The sequence below is a fragment of the Bos grunniens genome, chromosome 23 (genome assembly GCF_055505025.1).
Source record: "Bos grunniens cultivar Pamir isolate PY7600 chromosome 23, Bosgru_T2T1.0, whole genome shotgun sequence".
Classification (NCBI taxonomy): Eukaryota; Metazoa; Chordata; class Mammalia; order Artiodactyla; family Bovidae; genus Bos; species Bos grunniens.
The window spans coordinates 31,991,440-32,008,457 of NC_141187.1; the positions used below are offsets into that span (position 1 = coordinate 31,991,440).

Sequence of the window (17,018 nt, forward strand, 5' to 3'; positions counted from 1 at the left end):
TAAAACTACTTAAAAACTCTAAAAGTAAACTCAAACAGAAATGGCCAATCAGAATATCGCTGCAATACAGTACAGTCTTCCTGACTTTCTGCTCTGAGTAGATTTTTAACTGCATTTTAGGGTGTCTAGGATGTTTTATTTTTTAAGCAAAACCCCAATTGAATCTAACATTTGCCCTTTGTTCAACGTTTCTATAATTTCCAGGAATAAGGAAAACATTATTTAAATATATCTCTATCCATCATTTGTGCCTAGGTGGTTATTTATGGGTCTGCCCCCAGGGTACAGATGAGTGCACCACTTCCTTTGGAATTGTAAGGAAGAATTAGGTTAAAGTGTCAATGAACTTAGGGTGCTTGTAATACCTATAATATAGAGTCATCATGAAAAGAAAAAGCCAAGATTAATTTTCCAGAGCGCTAAGAGTATGTACTGTTCATGGGGTTCTCAAGGCAAGAATACTGAAGTGATTTGCCATCCCTTTTCCAGTGGATCATGTTTTGTCAGAACTCTCCACTATGACCCGTCTGTCTTGGGTGACCCTAACACGGCATCTCATAGTTTCATTGAGTTAGACAAAGCTGTGATTCAAGTGATCAGTCTGGTTAGTTTTCTGTAACCATGGTTTCCATTCTCTCTGCCCTCTGAGGGATAAGGATAAGAGGCTTGTGGAAGCTTCAGTCAATCCTAAAGGAAGTCAGTACTGAATATTCACTGGAAGGACTGATTCTGAAGTTGAAGCTCCAATACTGTGGCCACCTGATGCAAAGAACTGACTTACTGGAAAAAAAAAAAAAAAAACCCTGATGCTGGGAAAGATTGAAGGCAGGAGAAAGGGGCGACAGAGGATGAGATGACTGGATGGCATCACCGACTTGATGGACATGAATTTGAGCAAGTTCCGGGAGTTGGTGATGGACAGGGAAGCCTGGCGTGCCATAGCCCATGGGGTCACAGAGTTGGATGTGACTGAGCGACTGAACTGAAGGATATATAATTCTTCATACTTTGAATCTTTTCATTATCATCGCTCTTTAATAGAGAATAAAGATATTTCAGGTCACTTCCTTAACTGAGCAGATTCAAACAGATCTAAACTATGATATAGAGCTAAATATTTAGGCATTAACCTCAGCACATCCCTCAAAACTCTTGGAAAACTCCCTGGTATCAACTTAATTTTACTAATAAAAGCAGAATAAAAGATACATACCTTATGGCTTAAGCAATGGAATATGACTGACTTTCCATAAAATTCAATTTCTTGAAAAATTACAGCTGCTTCTCCTGCAGATTTGGTCCTTCTCCAGAAAATGGCATTAACTGTAGCTTCTGGTCAGCTTGCACTAAGTCAGATCACAGTGGGAAGTGGATCAAAGACTCCTAAGTGCCTATTTCAACCTTCATTCTCCCCTTTACTCTTAGTGACAGAAGCCTGATTTTCAGCTGGACACTCTGAAACCCAGAATAAGATATACTTTCCAGTTTCCCTTTCTTTAGTTTTGGCCTATGATATATGTGCTGAAGTGATTTATGGGAAAGCTGCTTAAAAGGAGCTGACTGACGGGGAGGCATCTCTGTTCTTCTGCCTCTGTCCACATTTTGTATGTGATAGCTGGAGCTTCAGCAGCCATCAAGGATCATCATATGATGACTTTAAGGAATGATGGCATGAAAGGCAAAGGCTGGGGCCCCTAGTGATGTCAGAGAACCACTAGTGATGTCAGAGAACCACCTTCCAGGCCTGGGCTGCTGTCTCTGGCCTTTTCTATTTAAAGAAAAACAAACTTTTATTATGTTATTCCCACTTTTTGTGTTTAAATTATATGCAGCTGAACAAAACCTTAGCAAAACCTGAGGGCTCACCAGTCTTCTCAACCACATGACAGACTAACAAGTATTTTCCAGACAGCGGTACCCCAAGCAGCTGCCACCAATCAGCAAGTGATGTTTATCATCCTGGTGACATATTCAGAAGTCAGACTCCCCTAAGCTTACTAGTCTTCACCATTACCATGACATTTTGGCATTCACAATGTGACGAACATGATCTCTTCCAAGCTGATTTTATTACTTGACTTTCAAAATTCCAGAACAAACAGCATTTTAAAGTTACATCATCAGTATTAAAGGAAAAAAATCCAATCTCTTTCCCCAGACATTTATCAAAGTTGCTATGCAGCAGCCACTATACTAACACTGAAGTTATCAAGTAAGATAGTTGCTACTTGGATTAATTCAGCCTGGTTCATTCAAATAACTTACCAAATCTCTTCCATAGTCTAAATAAAACTTTAGTTTCTAATTTGAATCAATGAGGTATACATGGCAGGGATGGGGCTGGGAAATGGTAAAATTAGATCATCATTGCTTTCCAAAATGCTTCTGCTGATTGGGGTGGGGATGGGGTAGTAAAATCAGTGGAGTAAAATGTTTACCATTAATAACCTGGACTTTAAGATACCTTTGAGGGACTTCCCTGGCAGTCTGGTGGAAGTCTGCGCTCCCAATGCAGGGGGCATGGGTTTGATCCCTGGTCAGAGAACTAAGATCCCATGTATTGTGCAATGCAGCAAAAAAAAAAAAAAAGAAAAATTAAAAGGTACCTTTCAGTGTGGTATTCCAAAGTCTTTTTTTATTTTGTATAGGAGACTGCTGCTGCAGCATGTGCAAAAATATCAACCCTCTCTTCTTCTGCTTAAACCTATAAATTTATACATACTTGACTCATTGATGACTTCAAGCCCTTGATCATGAGGCTCTCTGCTACTTGGAGACACATAACTACACATTTACCATGTTAAAGCCTCTGAGAAGTCCTGCAGTGAAGAATGCTTTTACCTTTGATCCCATAGTACCATCTAGGGTCAAAATATTGTGGCCCAAAGCTGACTACAAGGAAAATAAGAGTGCAGGCAGAAAGCCTTCAACTTGGCCCCCAATTCTCTGCCAGAACTGGCTAGAATGACTTTTCCTGAAGTGCTGCTTATTAACGTACTGTCTCTGATGGTCTATAAGGAGAGGACACTTCATCAAGCCAGTCTGTTTTTGTGGTGGTATCTCTGATGTTGAAAAAGACCAGACCTCTGCCTGAAGGCTTCTCCACATTCATTACACTTGTAGGGTTTTTCCTCGTTGTGGATTCTCACATGCTGAGCGAGATGGGAGTTTAATCGGAAGGCTTTCTGGCAAATAGTACACTTGAAAGGTTTTTCTCCAGTGTGAATCCTGTGGTGTCGAATAAGGTCTGATGTCAAACTGAAGGTTTTCCCACACTCATTACACTGGTGGCTTCTGGAGTGGCTGTGGATTCTCTGATGGTGGGTGAGGAGAAGGGCCTGACTAAAGGTTTTTCCACACTCTTTGCACTGACAGGGCTCCTCCTGACTGTGAATTCTCTGGTGTCGATTAAGGTGGGAGCTGCGCCGAAAGTTCTTTCCACAGTGGATACATAGATAAGGTTTCTCTCCAGTATGGATTCTGAGATGTTCCAAAAGGCCTGCATTCTGGCTAAAGACTTTTCCACACTCCTTGCACTGATAAGGCTTCTCACCAAGATGGATTTTCTGATGTCTGACAAGGTGTGAACTTCTCTGAAAGGCTTTCCCACATTCATGACACTGATGACCTTTTTCTCTAGAGCATATTTTCTGATGTCCAGGAAGACTCAAACTCTGACACACTTCAGCTTCACAGAGTTTTTCTTTCCTGTGTGAACTTTCATGCTTAATCAGGTCTGAGTGCTGGAAGAATGCCTGCCCATATTCTGAGCATTTACAGTCAGTCTTCTCCTTGGGCTCAGCCTGCTGCCTATCCAAGTTAGAGTCCTTGTAATGAACCTCCATGGGTTCAAATGGTTTCCCAGATGATTCCACTCTTCCACAGGAGTCTGTCTCTACAACCAGCTTCCCATTCTCAATCCTTTTCGCCTCCCCTGAAACATTAAGCATATAACACCAATTACTTGCTTTTTGGTGCTCAGGAGAAGGAATCTGCAATTAGGAGGATAAAACTGAATGTGTGCAAAATGGAAATGTGGATGTTTGTGTTTGTATATAACATATATGGAATGATACATAAGAAAATGTTTCTCAGTGGCTGCTTTGAGAGGATTATGGTGAGAGATGACTTATTTTAAATGGTTTGAAGTCATGTGATACATATGCATAAATACACACAGAGAGAAGTTAGCAAGCAAGTCAACAGTCATAAAGGGCAGGGCTCTATGTTCTTTTTTGTTTTTAAATCTGCTTATGGCTTCAGTGAAGAAAATACTGAACATTTTCCTGCCTTCATCCCTTCCTTCCTAAACCCATCCTAAATGCCAATCATTACTGTAGGCACTGAGGTTATCAAGTAGAATAAAAACTTATTTTTTATGAACTCTTTTTAAAGGAGAGACAGAATTATAAACAAGTAGTGGGAAAATAACGTAAAGTTTGTGCCAGACATAGCAGTGACACAGAAGAAAAAAATGATTGTTATAATTTTATCTTTGAGAACTTTTTGCTAATCTAGTTTTCTATAAATTACCATAAAACATCAACCACCAGGCAAAACCAGGAAATAAGAGTATATTATACAACTTAAGTTTTTGAATAATTTATAATGGCTATATTACTTTAAAAACTTCAGTTAACTTAGGCAAAATGATGAGATCACTGGTCTCAAAATTGAAGAAAAAGCATATAGAATTGCAGGGTCTGAAAAGAACATACAATTGGAAGTATTTAAAAGTGAGATTAAACAAATAAGGACCTACTGTATAGCACAGGGAACTCTACTCTGTAATGGCCTGTGTGGGAAAAGAATCCACAAAAGAACAGACATATGAATATGCATAACTGATTCACCAAACTGTATCCCTGAGACTAACATGACATTGTAAATCAACTAGACACCAATAAAAGAAATTTTTAAGTGTGGATATACATATAACTGATTCACTTTGCTGTACAGCTGACAGCTGTATGTTCTTGATAATGGTCTGCCATGTGGAAATTAGAAAGCTAGGTCAATTAAATACCCAGGGCAAATAAGAGAAAGGGATAGCACCAGAAATGAAGAAATGAACTGGAAATGAAGGCATGCAGACATGGTGCCAATTTTATCACTGATTAGCTGTGTTTCTTAGGTGATTTAAATCCCCTGGGCTCAATGTCCTCACCAATAAATCAAAAAAACACTGGGCCACAAGACCTTGAGGGTAACATGAAGTCCACAAAAATGTGTTAGCCTTTCCTGATCTCCTTGGACAGCAGAAACTGCTTTCCTGTGTGGTTCAGTAGATCCATTATAGTTCATTGCTTTAATCATTTGCTTATAGATGTGGCACAGAAGAGATAATAAACAATGTTTGCTGAATAAAAACTTAGCTCAGACACCAGGGAGAGGGTCAGAGGGAATACCAGATAGGAGCACGAAGTCCAGGAGCATGAATGGGATGGAAAGCAGAATGAGAGTAAAAGGAGAAGTGGATGGAGAAAATAGAAGAGAGAGAGTCTAAACAGCACTAATAACAAACAAATGAAGCTTACTCTGTGTGAGCAAGATAAAGATAGCAAGCAGAACATTTCAAAAGTGAGAGTCAGTGAGAAAGTGAAAATGAAGGGTGGGGGGAGGAGGTATCAGAGAAAGTAAAAGCACATGTTGGGGAGGCAGAGTAGAAACACTAGAAACCTGATCGGGTGTAAAGGCCTTTGGCAAGAGGATGAATAGCCCCCACGGGGAGGGAGTGAGAGAACAGCCTTTTCCATGAGGACAGAATGACACACACAACTAAAAGGGAATGCAGGGGCTTCCCAAACTGAAAAACAACCTGAACTCTGAGTGTAAAATAACATTTTTCAACAGATCTAGAAAGTAAGGAACAATTTCAAGAATCTACTGTTGTTAAATCTACTTTTTATATTTAAAATATATACCCATCATTGATTACATGGCATAAATTCATTTCTGCAAGGCTGTTTAGAAAAAGTAGGCCTCTCTCTTTTGGCTGCTTTACTCAGAAAGCTTCCAGAAGAAGAGGAATTCTGAAGTATACTCAGAAACTGCACAGGGGAACCAGGTAGTAAGTAAAAGAAGGCTTTACAATTGAAATCAGCCATGCATCAAATAGATATATACTGAAGGTCTACTCTAGGCGCGGGATGGTAGCAGACTCAGGAGACAAAACAAAGCCCTGTCCTTTGGGTCTGGCAGGAGAAAAAGAGAAGTAAACCAGCAATTCTAATATAATATGATCAGTTCTATGGTAGCTTTAGCAGCAGAGGTGGGGAAACTGATCTAGACTTGGGGGGATTTAGGAAGGACAGAGAAAGTGATATCTAAGCTAGCTGTGAAGGAGGAGTAGGAATTAGCCAGCGAGAGTGAGGAAAAAGTATTCCAGACAGACAAGGCGGGAAAGGGACTCAGCATGAGGAGAAACACACGTAAGAGCTGATGGAACCAAGGATGACTAATTGTCCCAGTGTGTCTGGGAATGAGGGGTTTCCCAGCACATGGAATAGTTGGAATGAAAAGTCTCCAGCAAACTGAAGCAAGCTGATTATGTCAGGGAATACGAGGCTGCAAGGTCTGCAAGTGCCAGAATATGCTAGGTGAGGCTTCTGTTAAGAGCTATTGGGAGTGACTGAAGGTGATGGGTTGTCTCTTAGTTCATTGAAGGTCTTCAAGGAGGGGAGCAACAGTAATGAATGTGTTTAAATGGTGGAGAATGAACAAGAGGTAATTTAACTTTAGCGGAAGCACCAAGATGAGAGACGGTAAAACAAAAAAGAGAAACAGGGCTTGTACCAGACTGGAAAGAGGAGAAGAAGAATGAAAGGGATAAATATTAGAAAGAGAGATTTCAGAGTCTAGAGCAAAAAGAAAAAAACAAAAGAAAATCCAGACAACATTTAGAAATAAAAGGCAGTAGTCATTTACAATAACTGAAAGGTGGTAAGAAAAAATAAGCAGTGAATCATGTGGCTGCCATTCTTTCCCTTGGGAGAGAAACAAGCACTCCTTTTTAATTCACACCCCCACCCCCCAGTAATGGGGAGAAGAGGAAGGTAAAGGTTCACACAGGAGAAGGATTCAGTTTTAATTAAACAGAAAAAACCAAACTAGAAACACTCAAAAACAGAAACAAGGGTTAGGGAAAAAGGAAATGTCTGGGGCGATGGAAACTTCTCTGTCTTGATTGTGGTGATGATTAGACAACTGTCATTATTTCATGTTTGTGAAAACTCATTGGCCTGTACACTTACAAAGAGTGAATTTTAGTGCATGTAAACTAACCTCAATAAACCTGACTCAAAACAAAAACAAAAAAGTAAAATGCCAAGGGTGCCGAGCAAGGCCTCCAGGCAGAACCACAAATCTCACATGCGAAGATGCAGTCTTCTTACCCTTCTCTCTCTCGGGCTGTGGAACGTCACCTTCAGGTTGGACCTGCCGCTCTGGCGTGGCTTTTCCAGGGGCTGTCTCCTCCATGAGCACTTCCTGTTTCTTTGCCTGGTTTGGGTCCTAGGGATGATTAGGTACACGTGGGTTTAGGCGGAAACTGCTGTTCAGAAAAACACTTCAATGTTTAGAAAAGGAAGTGAAGAGAAACCACAGAAAGGCAAAGAAAAGAGGCTGGAGAGCCTGGAGTACATTCAGTTTCCTCCCAGCAGAGGCAGGGTGGCTGAGGTAAGAGTTTCAGCAAGAAACAACCAGACTACAAAGAAACGGAACCCAAGCTGAGCAGTTCTTCCACTGCTGAAGTCATGGCTACAGCTCTGGCCCAGTGTGTCAACTCCTGCTTTCTTGCAAAGGGGGACACCTGACCCTTACCTCCTGTTGTCCTGTTCCTCCCAGCTCCAGCTGCAAATCCTCCAGGAAAACCACCGCATCTTCCCCGCTCTCCAGGTGATGCTCCCGCAACCGGGCCTGAAGCTCCTCAGGCAGGATGGTCAGGAACTGCTCCAGCACCAGCAGCTCCAGGATCTGCTCCTTGGTGTGGGTCTCAGGCTGTAGCCATTGTCGGCAGAGTTCCCGGAGCCGGCTCAGGGCCTCTCGAGGTCCTGTGGTCTCTTCATAGCGCAACTGCCTGAACCGCTTACACAGGGGCTCCTGCCTGAAGCCTGTGCCGTTTCCCTGAAGCTTGACTCCCTGTTCCCGAGCAGAGAGGTGATCCTCCTTTACCACCTGAAGCCCCTCCTTCTTCAGGTTCACAGGAGCCAGGGAAGGAACGGTTCCCCATGCTATCGCCATCCCCACCTTCAGACTGCTCTATTTGGGGCAACTTTCTTTTGACTGCCTCCTCAGGGATACCCCTGAAAATGTAATAACAAGAATCACAGAAACAGTAATAGTAGTAGTAATGATAATAACTGCAATAGAAATACCCCTTTGTTGGATTTATACATTTCCAATAATTACTATCCATTTCTTCTCTCTCTCTGAAACAACCATACAAAATGAGAAGACTGTTTTACAGAAGATCGCCAGCTAACAGCATAAATAACAGATTTGAAAAATCACCATTCTGTAGCCCTTGATGAAATAACTGATTCAATCAAGGACCACAAATGGGTGAAATCATTGGGTAAAAAGCAGTAAGGGGAAAGGATAATCTCAGCCTCAAAGAATCACCACGCTGATTGCTTATGAATTACAAAGGGAAGAATGGCGCTATCCGGCAGTCAAATGAAACCTAGCAACACCAACAGTAAGATAACTGACCTTGTGCCTTAATCACGTATGCAGCATTTTTACTAGATGTGTTTAACACGAATCTAATAATGAGGAAACTTTCAGATAAATCTAGAATGTCCAGAATGCAGCTTATCTACAAGAGGTATGCACTTTTCAAAACATCAATTTCATGAAAATAAAGAGTGAGTGTGGGAAAGGTATTTCTCTAGACTAAAGAGATACAGCAAAACGTAACAAGTGAAATTTGCTCTTGAATAAAAAAAATATACAAATGTTTTGAAGAATTCAGAAATCTGAATAATATATAGGCAAACCAAATAGAGCCCAAAGGCTGTATTTGTACTTAAAGTTTTACCAGAATACTGCTGCTGCTTAGGTGCACAGTCATGTCTGACTCTGCAGGGATTGAACCCGAGTCTCCCACATTAAAGGCAGACTCTTTACCCACCGAGCCAACAGGGAAGATTGATTTTTTTCTTGTTGAAATACAGCCAAACCCATTTAGTAGATAGTGTTTACATCTGCTTTCAGAAATACACTAGCAGGACTGAGGACTTGAACATTGGGGCACTGACCCCTGCTCAGTCAAAAATCCAAAATCTGTGTGCTACTTACTATCTCTGCTGCAAAAACAAAGGAACTGATAGATGAGCAAGGGTAGGAAGCTAAAACAGCTTCAACAGGATCAGGACTCAAACTCTAGTTCTTTTGACTCCACATGATCTTTAACCAAACACAAACTTTCCCCCACTTAAAGATCTGCAAAATGAAAATACATGTACTATATGCACTGAAAAAACCCACGTATAAGTGGACCCATGTAGTCCAAACCCTTTTGTTCAAGGGTCAACTGGAGTTACCACAGAGACTGCAGCACCTGCAAAGCTCAGCTATTCTGGCCCTTCACAGAAGAAGTGTGCAGATCTGAGAGTCTCCTCGGGTGGGATACAGTTTTGTGGTCATGTAAGAGAATAGCCTTATTCTCAGGAGATGGTACTAAAACTTATTTTCAAATGTTGCAAGAAAAGGGGAGTCTGTGGAGAGGTATGAGGAGAGAGGGAGAGAGAAAAAACACAAACGTAGCAGGAAGTTGACAAGAGCTGCTATATGTGGGGTTTATAGTGTTGACCATACTATTCTTACAACTTTTCACTAGATTTGAAAATTCTCCAAATGTTGAGAGGGAGACAAAAGACACAAAATGAACAAAACTGTTTGTATGTTCATTCATTAAAGCCAGTATCAGAATTAACTAAAAGAACATAAGGATATTCACAACTTACCTCATTTATTGTCTAGGTGCCACACTCTTAGTTGCTGGAGATACAGAGATGAAATAACCTCTGGCCTCTATAGCTCTCTGCCCCACAAGAAATCAAGTAAATAAGCAATTACAGTTGCATGTATTAAGTGCCACGGTGAAGGTAGACACAGGATGCTAGCAGAGCTCAGTGGTAAGACACTTAATCCCTGTTAGCAGGTCAGAAAAGGCCTCTTGAAGGTGAGCCCTTCTGACTCGTAAAAGACATGTGAAAGTCAGACAAGAAAATACAGAAAGGGTTTTCCAGACAGAGAAAAACCTGAGCGCAGAGCTGTTGGAAAACCTCACATGTTCAGGGTAGTTGTTAGTTATAGCTGGGAAAAGGGTGAGTGGGGCTGGAACCTGGGAAACACCTACGTGTAAGCAAGAGAAGAAGGAACAAGCAGGAAGGTAGAAAAACAAAGACAGTAGAATCCAGGAGACAAGGGGCCTGCATTCCATCCAATTCTGTCACTACACTGTTTACTCATTTGTAAAATGAAGATAATACCTAATTCAGAGACATGTTTTGAGGTAAATGAGGGCATCTCAACTGGAGAGTAGTCCTCACTCACTGCAACTAGAGAAAGCCTTGCACGCAGCAATGAAGACGCATCCACAGCCAAAAATTAAAACCAAAACAAACAGAAAACCCCAAAACTTTCCATGTCTCCTTGTCCATAACTATATTGTGCTCAGTAGCATCCGACTTTTTGCAACCCTATGGACTGTAGACCGCCAGGCTTCTCTGTCCACAGGATTTTCCAGGCAAGAATACTGAAGCGGGCTGCCACGTCCTCCCTCCAGAGGATCTTCCTGACCCAGGAATCGAACCCATGTCTCTTGCATCTCCTGCACTGCAGGTGAATTCTTTACTGCTGAATCATCTGGGGAGCCCAGATGATTAGTATTTCTATTAGTATTTCTAAAAAACATACAAACAAAAACAAAAAAAAGTCAGTGACTTCCCTGACAGTCCAGCAGCCAAGACTCTTTGCAACAAATGCAGGGGTCCCGAGTTCAATCCCTGGTCAGAGAACTAGATCCCACATGCCACATCTAGAAGATCCAGCATGTCACAACTAAGACCCAGCAGAGCCATAAATACTTAAATAAATATTATTTAAAACAAACAAACAGAGGTCACTGCAACCTCTGTAAAGGCAATTCTGGTCATTGGATAGGGAGAACAGTCACCCAGCCACAGGAAAATGAGAAAAATGGCACAAGCAAAAATTACTCTTTCAAAAAACAGGACATTGAAAGGAAAAAGAGAAATAGGACCTAAGCTAGGAGAGGGTAACATACAGGACAGGTATGTTATGTACCATCTTTATGCCAATGATTTCCTTATTTTTCTGCCCAGACCTCTCAAGAGTGACAGATTTTTCTTCTGGCTATCTGGTTCCTGGACACCTTACAAAAGCCTATCAAACGCAACATGTCAAGATGAACTCAGAGAGGCTTCCTGGTGGCTCAGTGGTTAAGAAACTGCCTGCCAATGCAGGAGACAAGGGTTCAATCCCTGGTCTGGGAAGATCCCACACGCCTCAGAGCAACTAAGCCTGTGTCCCACAACTGTTGAGCCTGTGCTCTGGGGCCCAGGAACGGCAACTATTGAGCCCAAAAGCTGCACTACTGAAGCCCATGTACCCTTGAGCCTGTGCTCATAACAAGAGAAACCACCTCCGTGAGAACCCCATGCACTGCAATGCAGAGTACCCCCCATGCCCAGCAATGAAGACCCAACACAACCTTAAAAAAAAAAAAACTCAGAGAATTATACCATCAATCTTTTGAACAGGCTCTTGGTGTGTGGAGACTCTTGATTTTGATGACTCTTGAGTGACTCTAGAGATAAGTGAAATAGTATCTGCCAATTGTTGGCACACACTTCTGAATCAGCATGAATAAGGCTCACTCACTCAGTGGCTGTGTCCAGTTAGGTTCCAAATTCAGTTCGCTGTTATATAGTATCACTCCCAGCTGATACTTATTTGTCAAAACAGGATTTACAATCCAAAACGCCAATGCTGCTGCAGCTGACCCTTAAACAACAGGAGAGTGAACTACATGGGTCCACTTATACATGGATTTCTTTTTTTTCAAATAGGCCAAATCTGCAATGTGGCCCTGTGAGTAGACAGAGCAGACTGTAAAGTTATAGTTGGATTTCTGACTTCACTATGGGCCGCTAACCCATGTTGTTTAAGGGTCAACTGTATTCTTAAAAGAAGTGAAAAAAATGTCCATGAAAGTAATGATGGTTAGCCAGAAAACAGTTTGGTACTATGATGGTGAATTTTATTTGACAACTTGACTGCACCATCAGGTACCCAGATATTTAGCCAAACATTACAGTGGGTGTTTCTGTGAGGGTGTTTCAGATGAGATTAACATTTAAAGGAGTCGACTGAGTAAAGCAGATGGCTTTCATTTATGTAAGTGGACTTCATCCAATCGGGTGAAAGCCAGGATAGAACAAAAAGGCTTTCCCCCAATAAGAGAAGTCACTTGCCTGACAGCCTTCAAGCTGAGAAATCAGCGTTTTTCCTGCCTCCAGTCACCCGATTCCAGTCTTGCCCTCCAGTCTGGTTTCATCTCGAGTTCCCGGCTGTAGATGCTTAAAAACCTGTCAGGTGTTTTTCCTTTGCTCAAAACCTTCCGAATACTCCTTCCACATCAAGAAATGAACAAATTCCTTACACAATACCCACTTTTTCTACAGGCCTCCTCCCACCCCCATCTCTCTGACAGCATTTTCTACACACTTTCCCCTTGTTGACTGTGCTCTAACCACTCTGGGCTCCCAGCTACTCCTCGAGTATGATAAGCAAGCTCCTGCTTTAGCGCCTTTGCATCTGCTGTTGCCCCTTACTAGAAAACTCGTGTCCGCAAAGGCCACGTAGGTTTTTTAAACCTCTCTCAGGCTTTTGCTCAAAAGTCACCTTCTAAGGCTTAACTTTATACATATTTAAAATTGAGCTCAGTGGATAGAATATATATATATACACACATGCAGAAGATTGTGCCTCTAGAACAAGATCCACAGCATCATTCCTCTCCTAGGCCCCAAGATTAACATCTCCTGTCCTCGCCCACTCAGAGTCCACAAGTCTCCTCCATGGGGTAAGGCTTCTCCGCACCTCCAAGGAAATCAGCTGCTTCCCAGCCCACGGGCCGCAGTTACTCCCCAAAATGGAGCACAATCACCACTCACCCCTCCAAGGACCCACGGGAAAAGCCAAAAGCTTTCAAGCAGCTTGTTAGCTCTTTACTGGGCGGCCGCTCTCGCTCCGCGGCGCACTTGACGGTCGCTCTAGGAATACTGGAGGACTGCGGCTCGATGGCCTCCTGCTCCCGCCTCCCAAGAGGAGGCCAAATTCAGGCTAGTTGGTTGAGCGGTCTCCGGTCTCCAAGTCCAGAGGCTGGGAGGGGCGTCCAGGTGTGTTTTTAGGTTTCTTAAATTTTTAACCCGAAATTTATTTCATTCATGTAGATGACACGCAAATTGGTGAAACCTTGCGTATTTGGGGGCTTTCCAGGTTGCCCTCCGGAGAAGGCAATGGCAAGCCACTCCAGTACTCTTGCCTAGAAAATCTCATGGACTGAGGAGCCTGGTGGGCTGCAGTCCATGGGGTCGCAGAGTCGGACACGACTGAGTGACTTCACTTTCACTTTTCACTTTCACGCATTGGAGAAGGCAATGGCAACCCACTCCAGTGTTCTTGCCTGGAGAATCCCAGGGACGGGGGAGCCTGGTGGGCTGCCCTCTATGGGGTCGCACAGAATCGGACACGACTGAAGCCGACTTAGGAGTAGCAGGTTGCCCTCAGTTCAGTTCAGTCGCTTAGTCGTGTCCAACTCTTTGCGATCCCATGGACTGCCGCACCCAGGCTTCCCTATCCATCACCAACCTTAGCGGTAATCCCCCTGCTAATGCAGAAGACTTCAGAGGCACAAGTTTGATCCTTAGGTTGGGAAGATCCTCTGGAGTAGGAGATGGCAACCCACTCCAGTATTCTTGCCTGGGAAATCCCAGGGACAGAGGAACCTGGTGGGCCTTAGTCCATGGGGTTGCAAAGAGTTGGACATGACTGAGCACACATATGCTATGCTATGCTAAGTCACTTCAGTTGTGTCCGACTCTGTGTGACCCCACAGATGGCAGCCACCAGGCTCCCCCGTCCCTGAGATTCTCCAGGTAAGAACACTGGAGTGGGTTGCCATTTTCTTCTCCAATGCATGAAAGTGAAAAGTGAAAGTGAAGTCACTCAGTCGTGTCCGACTCTTCCCGACCCCATGGACTGCAGCCCACCAGGCTCCTCCATTCATGGGACTCTCCGGGCAAGAGTACTGCAGTGGGGTGCCATTGCCTTCTCCAGAGCACACATATACAGGCACGGAAACAGGCCAGCTCACTTTAGTGTTATCACAGCCAGTATTCCACTTTGCTCACTCACCTAATTAAGACACGGACACATATTTTACCATTCTCCCCAATTAAAAAAATTATCAAATACAGTGGCAAAAATAAAAGTATTTTTAAGTTGAACATGTATGTATGTACATATGCAAATATACAATGAATGTATATTTGCAAGGTTTAAGGTAACAAAAACTTAAGGAATGTTACCAAACGCAAGGTTGTGTGCCAGATGCAGTAGGCCAAAGAAACCAAAATGTGGGCGTTGTGGAGCAGCGAGGTTTATTGCAGGACCAAGCAAGGAAAACTTCTGGTGTGTGCTCAAAAATACCCCCAACTCCTCAAAGGGTTTCACCAAAGCATTTTTTAAGGGTCAGGTGAGGTAGAGAAGGAAATGGCAACCCACTCCAGTATTCTTGCCTGGAGAATCCCAGGGCCAGAGGAGCCTGACAGGCTACAGTCCATGGGGTCACAAAGAGTCTGACATGACTCAGTGACTAAACCACCACCCCTCTTCAAAGAATCAGTCTAAAGCATGTAGAAGAGAACCTCTCTCCCAGCTGTAAGAACCATGAAGGGAACACCCAGAAAGACACTGATGTTGCCTATACTGAGGACATATGAAAAACACAATTTGACTTTCTGAGATGTGGTGTTAGAATTAAATTCAAGGGATGTGCAAGTAAAATAAAATAAAAGTCAGGTGAGGGAGGCAGGGTTGTCAGGAACCTGATCAGCTCTTGCACAGTTCTCTGATTGGTTGGTGTTGAGGTAACAGAATGGTTAACATTACTACTACTTAGGTTAAGTTGTCCATGAAATTCTCCAGGCAAGAATAACTGGGGTGGGTAGCCATACCCTTCTCCAGGGAATCTACCCGATCCAGGGATCCAAACCCAGTCTCCTGCGTTGCAGGCAGATTCTTTAACCAGGCAAATAAGGCAGTCTGAGTCACCTTATTGGTACTTTGGGACTGTAGGTCTAGAGGCATGATCATCAAGTATTTCATTTCTTTCATTTGGTGGTAATGTTAGCATCTGTAAGACAACCCAGGAGAGTGCATCAGATACTATTATCTATGTACATCAGAGAGGAGCTACAGCAGAGGATAGGAGGGAGGTGTTTGTACCAGGAAGATCCCATAGGGTCCTCCTCAATTACAGTCTATTACCATGGGAGAGAATAATCAACCATTATTCTCTGCAAAATATGTGAAGGGGGGAGGGGTAGGGTGGTGTCACTACCAAAATAAATTCTGCCAAAGAAAATAGAAGTATTCCCTCTCTTGCCCACATCATCATAAACTGTATTTTTATTATCTGTGAACAAAATAAACCCTTTAAAAAATCTGAACAAACTGGTTTAATCAGTTGGTTAATTTTGAAACATATATCTTACTAAACATTGTTTTATCACACAATTCACATTGTTTCAAGCCTGAAATTATCATAACAGAAAAAAAACTCCATTATCAACAGAGTTCTTTTTCCCCTTGTGTCTCAAAAACTTAAAAATATCTTTTAAAAGTTTAACTTAAAAAAAAAGTTAAAGTAAAATGTATATACTTAAAAACTTCCTTAGGCTAACAAATCCAATCAATGCGAATATTTTACTAATTAAAAGTTAATAATTCTGTCCTGAGGGGAAAATGCATATCTCATTTTTTTCAAGAGCTTTCCCTCAAAAAAATTATACAAGAGGTAAACATAAATTTCAATTTTAAAAGGAAGCAAATATATCCTAATTCATTCATTCCCACTTTCAAACTCCCTACCATGGTTGGCTTAAATGTCACCCATATTATCAAGGCTGAGATTATTGTCATTGCATTGGATATCATGAAAATAAAAACACAATGAAGCTAGACAAAGAGCTTTTTTAAAAGAATTCAAGGTGTGCATTTTTAAGTAGGCTGTATTTTTTGGAAGCGGTACAGGTAGATAAAGTGAGAATAAATCAAAATACCATTTTTACCAAGACAGAGCTACATTTCACTAATAATACAAATCAATTTTTGAACTTGCGATTTTCATTTTCTAAGATTATCCTCATTTCTGTAAACAAAATGGTCATCTATATGTTTCCATCAGAGGTCCAGGTGCATGATGTTTAAAATAAAAGCTTCCTTTTCTATATGATCAGTAGAGGCACTACTGCATTATAGCCATGAGATACAAGTATCTTTTTGTAATGATTCTTTCCACTATTCTCTCTGCTTCCACCCATACTCATTCATTACTGTGAATTATGGCATAGAAAAATTTGTAGTCAATCATTGTTTTAAATAATCAAAAACTTCCAAATGAATCTAATAAACAACACATAATTTAATTCTAGGAAATCCGTAACTTTAAAACCAGCATATTAATAGACTAATAACTACAAATGCTAAAACGTCATTTAATAAAATTCAACAAACATTTCTGAATAAATGGGGAAACTCCTAATAAAAGAGGAATAGATGGATACTTCCTTTATATGGAAAAACACACACATACACATATCTCAAACCAAAAAACCTCCCTCATGCTTGATAGTAAAACTTCATAAGTATCTTCATAAAAATGCAGCTGAATTTATTAGGTTAAGAGCAAAGAGATGAGGAAT

The 17,018-nt window shown here is 41.8% G+C and overlaps 1 protein-coding gene across 21 annotated transcripts; it reads right to left on the minus strand.

Annotated features, from left to right (window-relative positions):
- Positions 1-2,050: 2,050 nt before the first annotated feature.
- On the minus strand, positions 2,051-13,301 carry LOC147347340 (zinc finger and SCAN domain-containing protein 26-like). 21 transcript variants are annotated; one of them, XM_086369795.1, is made up of 6 exons: positions 13,206-13,301; positions 11,772-11,836; positions 9,969-10,045; positions 7,822-8,139; positions 7,395-7,512; positions 2,051-3,934 (listed from the first exon to the last, which is right to left on the minus strand). In XM_086369795.1, the coding sequence occupies exons 5-6, from the start codon at positions 7,477-7,479 to the stop codon at positions 3,033-3,035; spliced, it is 987 nt and encodes a 328-aa protein (XP_086225921.1). In that variant the 5' UTR covers positions 7,480-7,512; positions 7,822-8,139; positions 9,969-10,045; positions 11,772-11,836; positions 13,206-13,301; the 3' UTR covers positions 2,051-3,032. The 21 variants fall into 21 exon arrangements, with proteins under 21 accessions (XP_086225921.1, XP_086225910.1, XP_086225904.1 ...); XM_086369784.1 differs by having other exon boundaries at positions 7,822-8,303; XM_086369778.1 differs by having other exon boundaries at positions 7,822-8,303; positions 9,969-10,910.
- Positions 13,302-17,018: the final 3,717 nt, after the last annotated feature.

Coding starts and splice junctions, on each gene's coding strand:
- LOC147347340 (XM_086369783.1), bottom strand. CDS start 8,241: ATGGCGATAGCATGGGGAACCGTTCCTTCCCTGGCTCCTGTGAACCTG. Junction 7,513..7,821: donor GAGGAACAGGACAACAGGAG/GTAAGGGTCAGG, acceptor AATCATCCCTAG/GACCCAAACCAGGCAAAGAA. Junction 3,935..7,394: donor ACAGCCCGAGAGAGAGAAGG/GTAAGAAGACTG, acceptor TTAATGTTTCAG/GGGAGGCGAAAAGGATTGAG.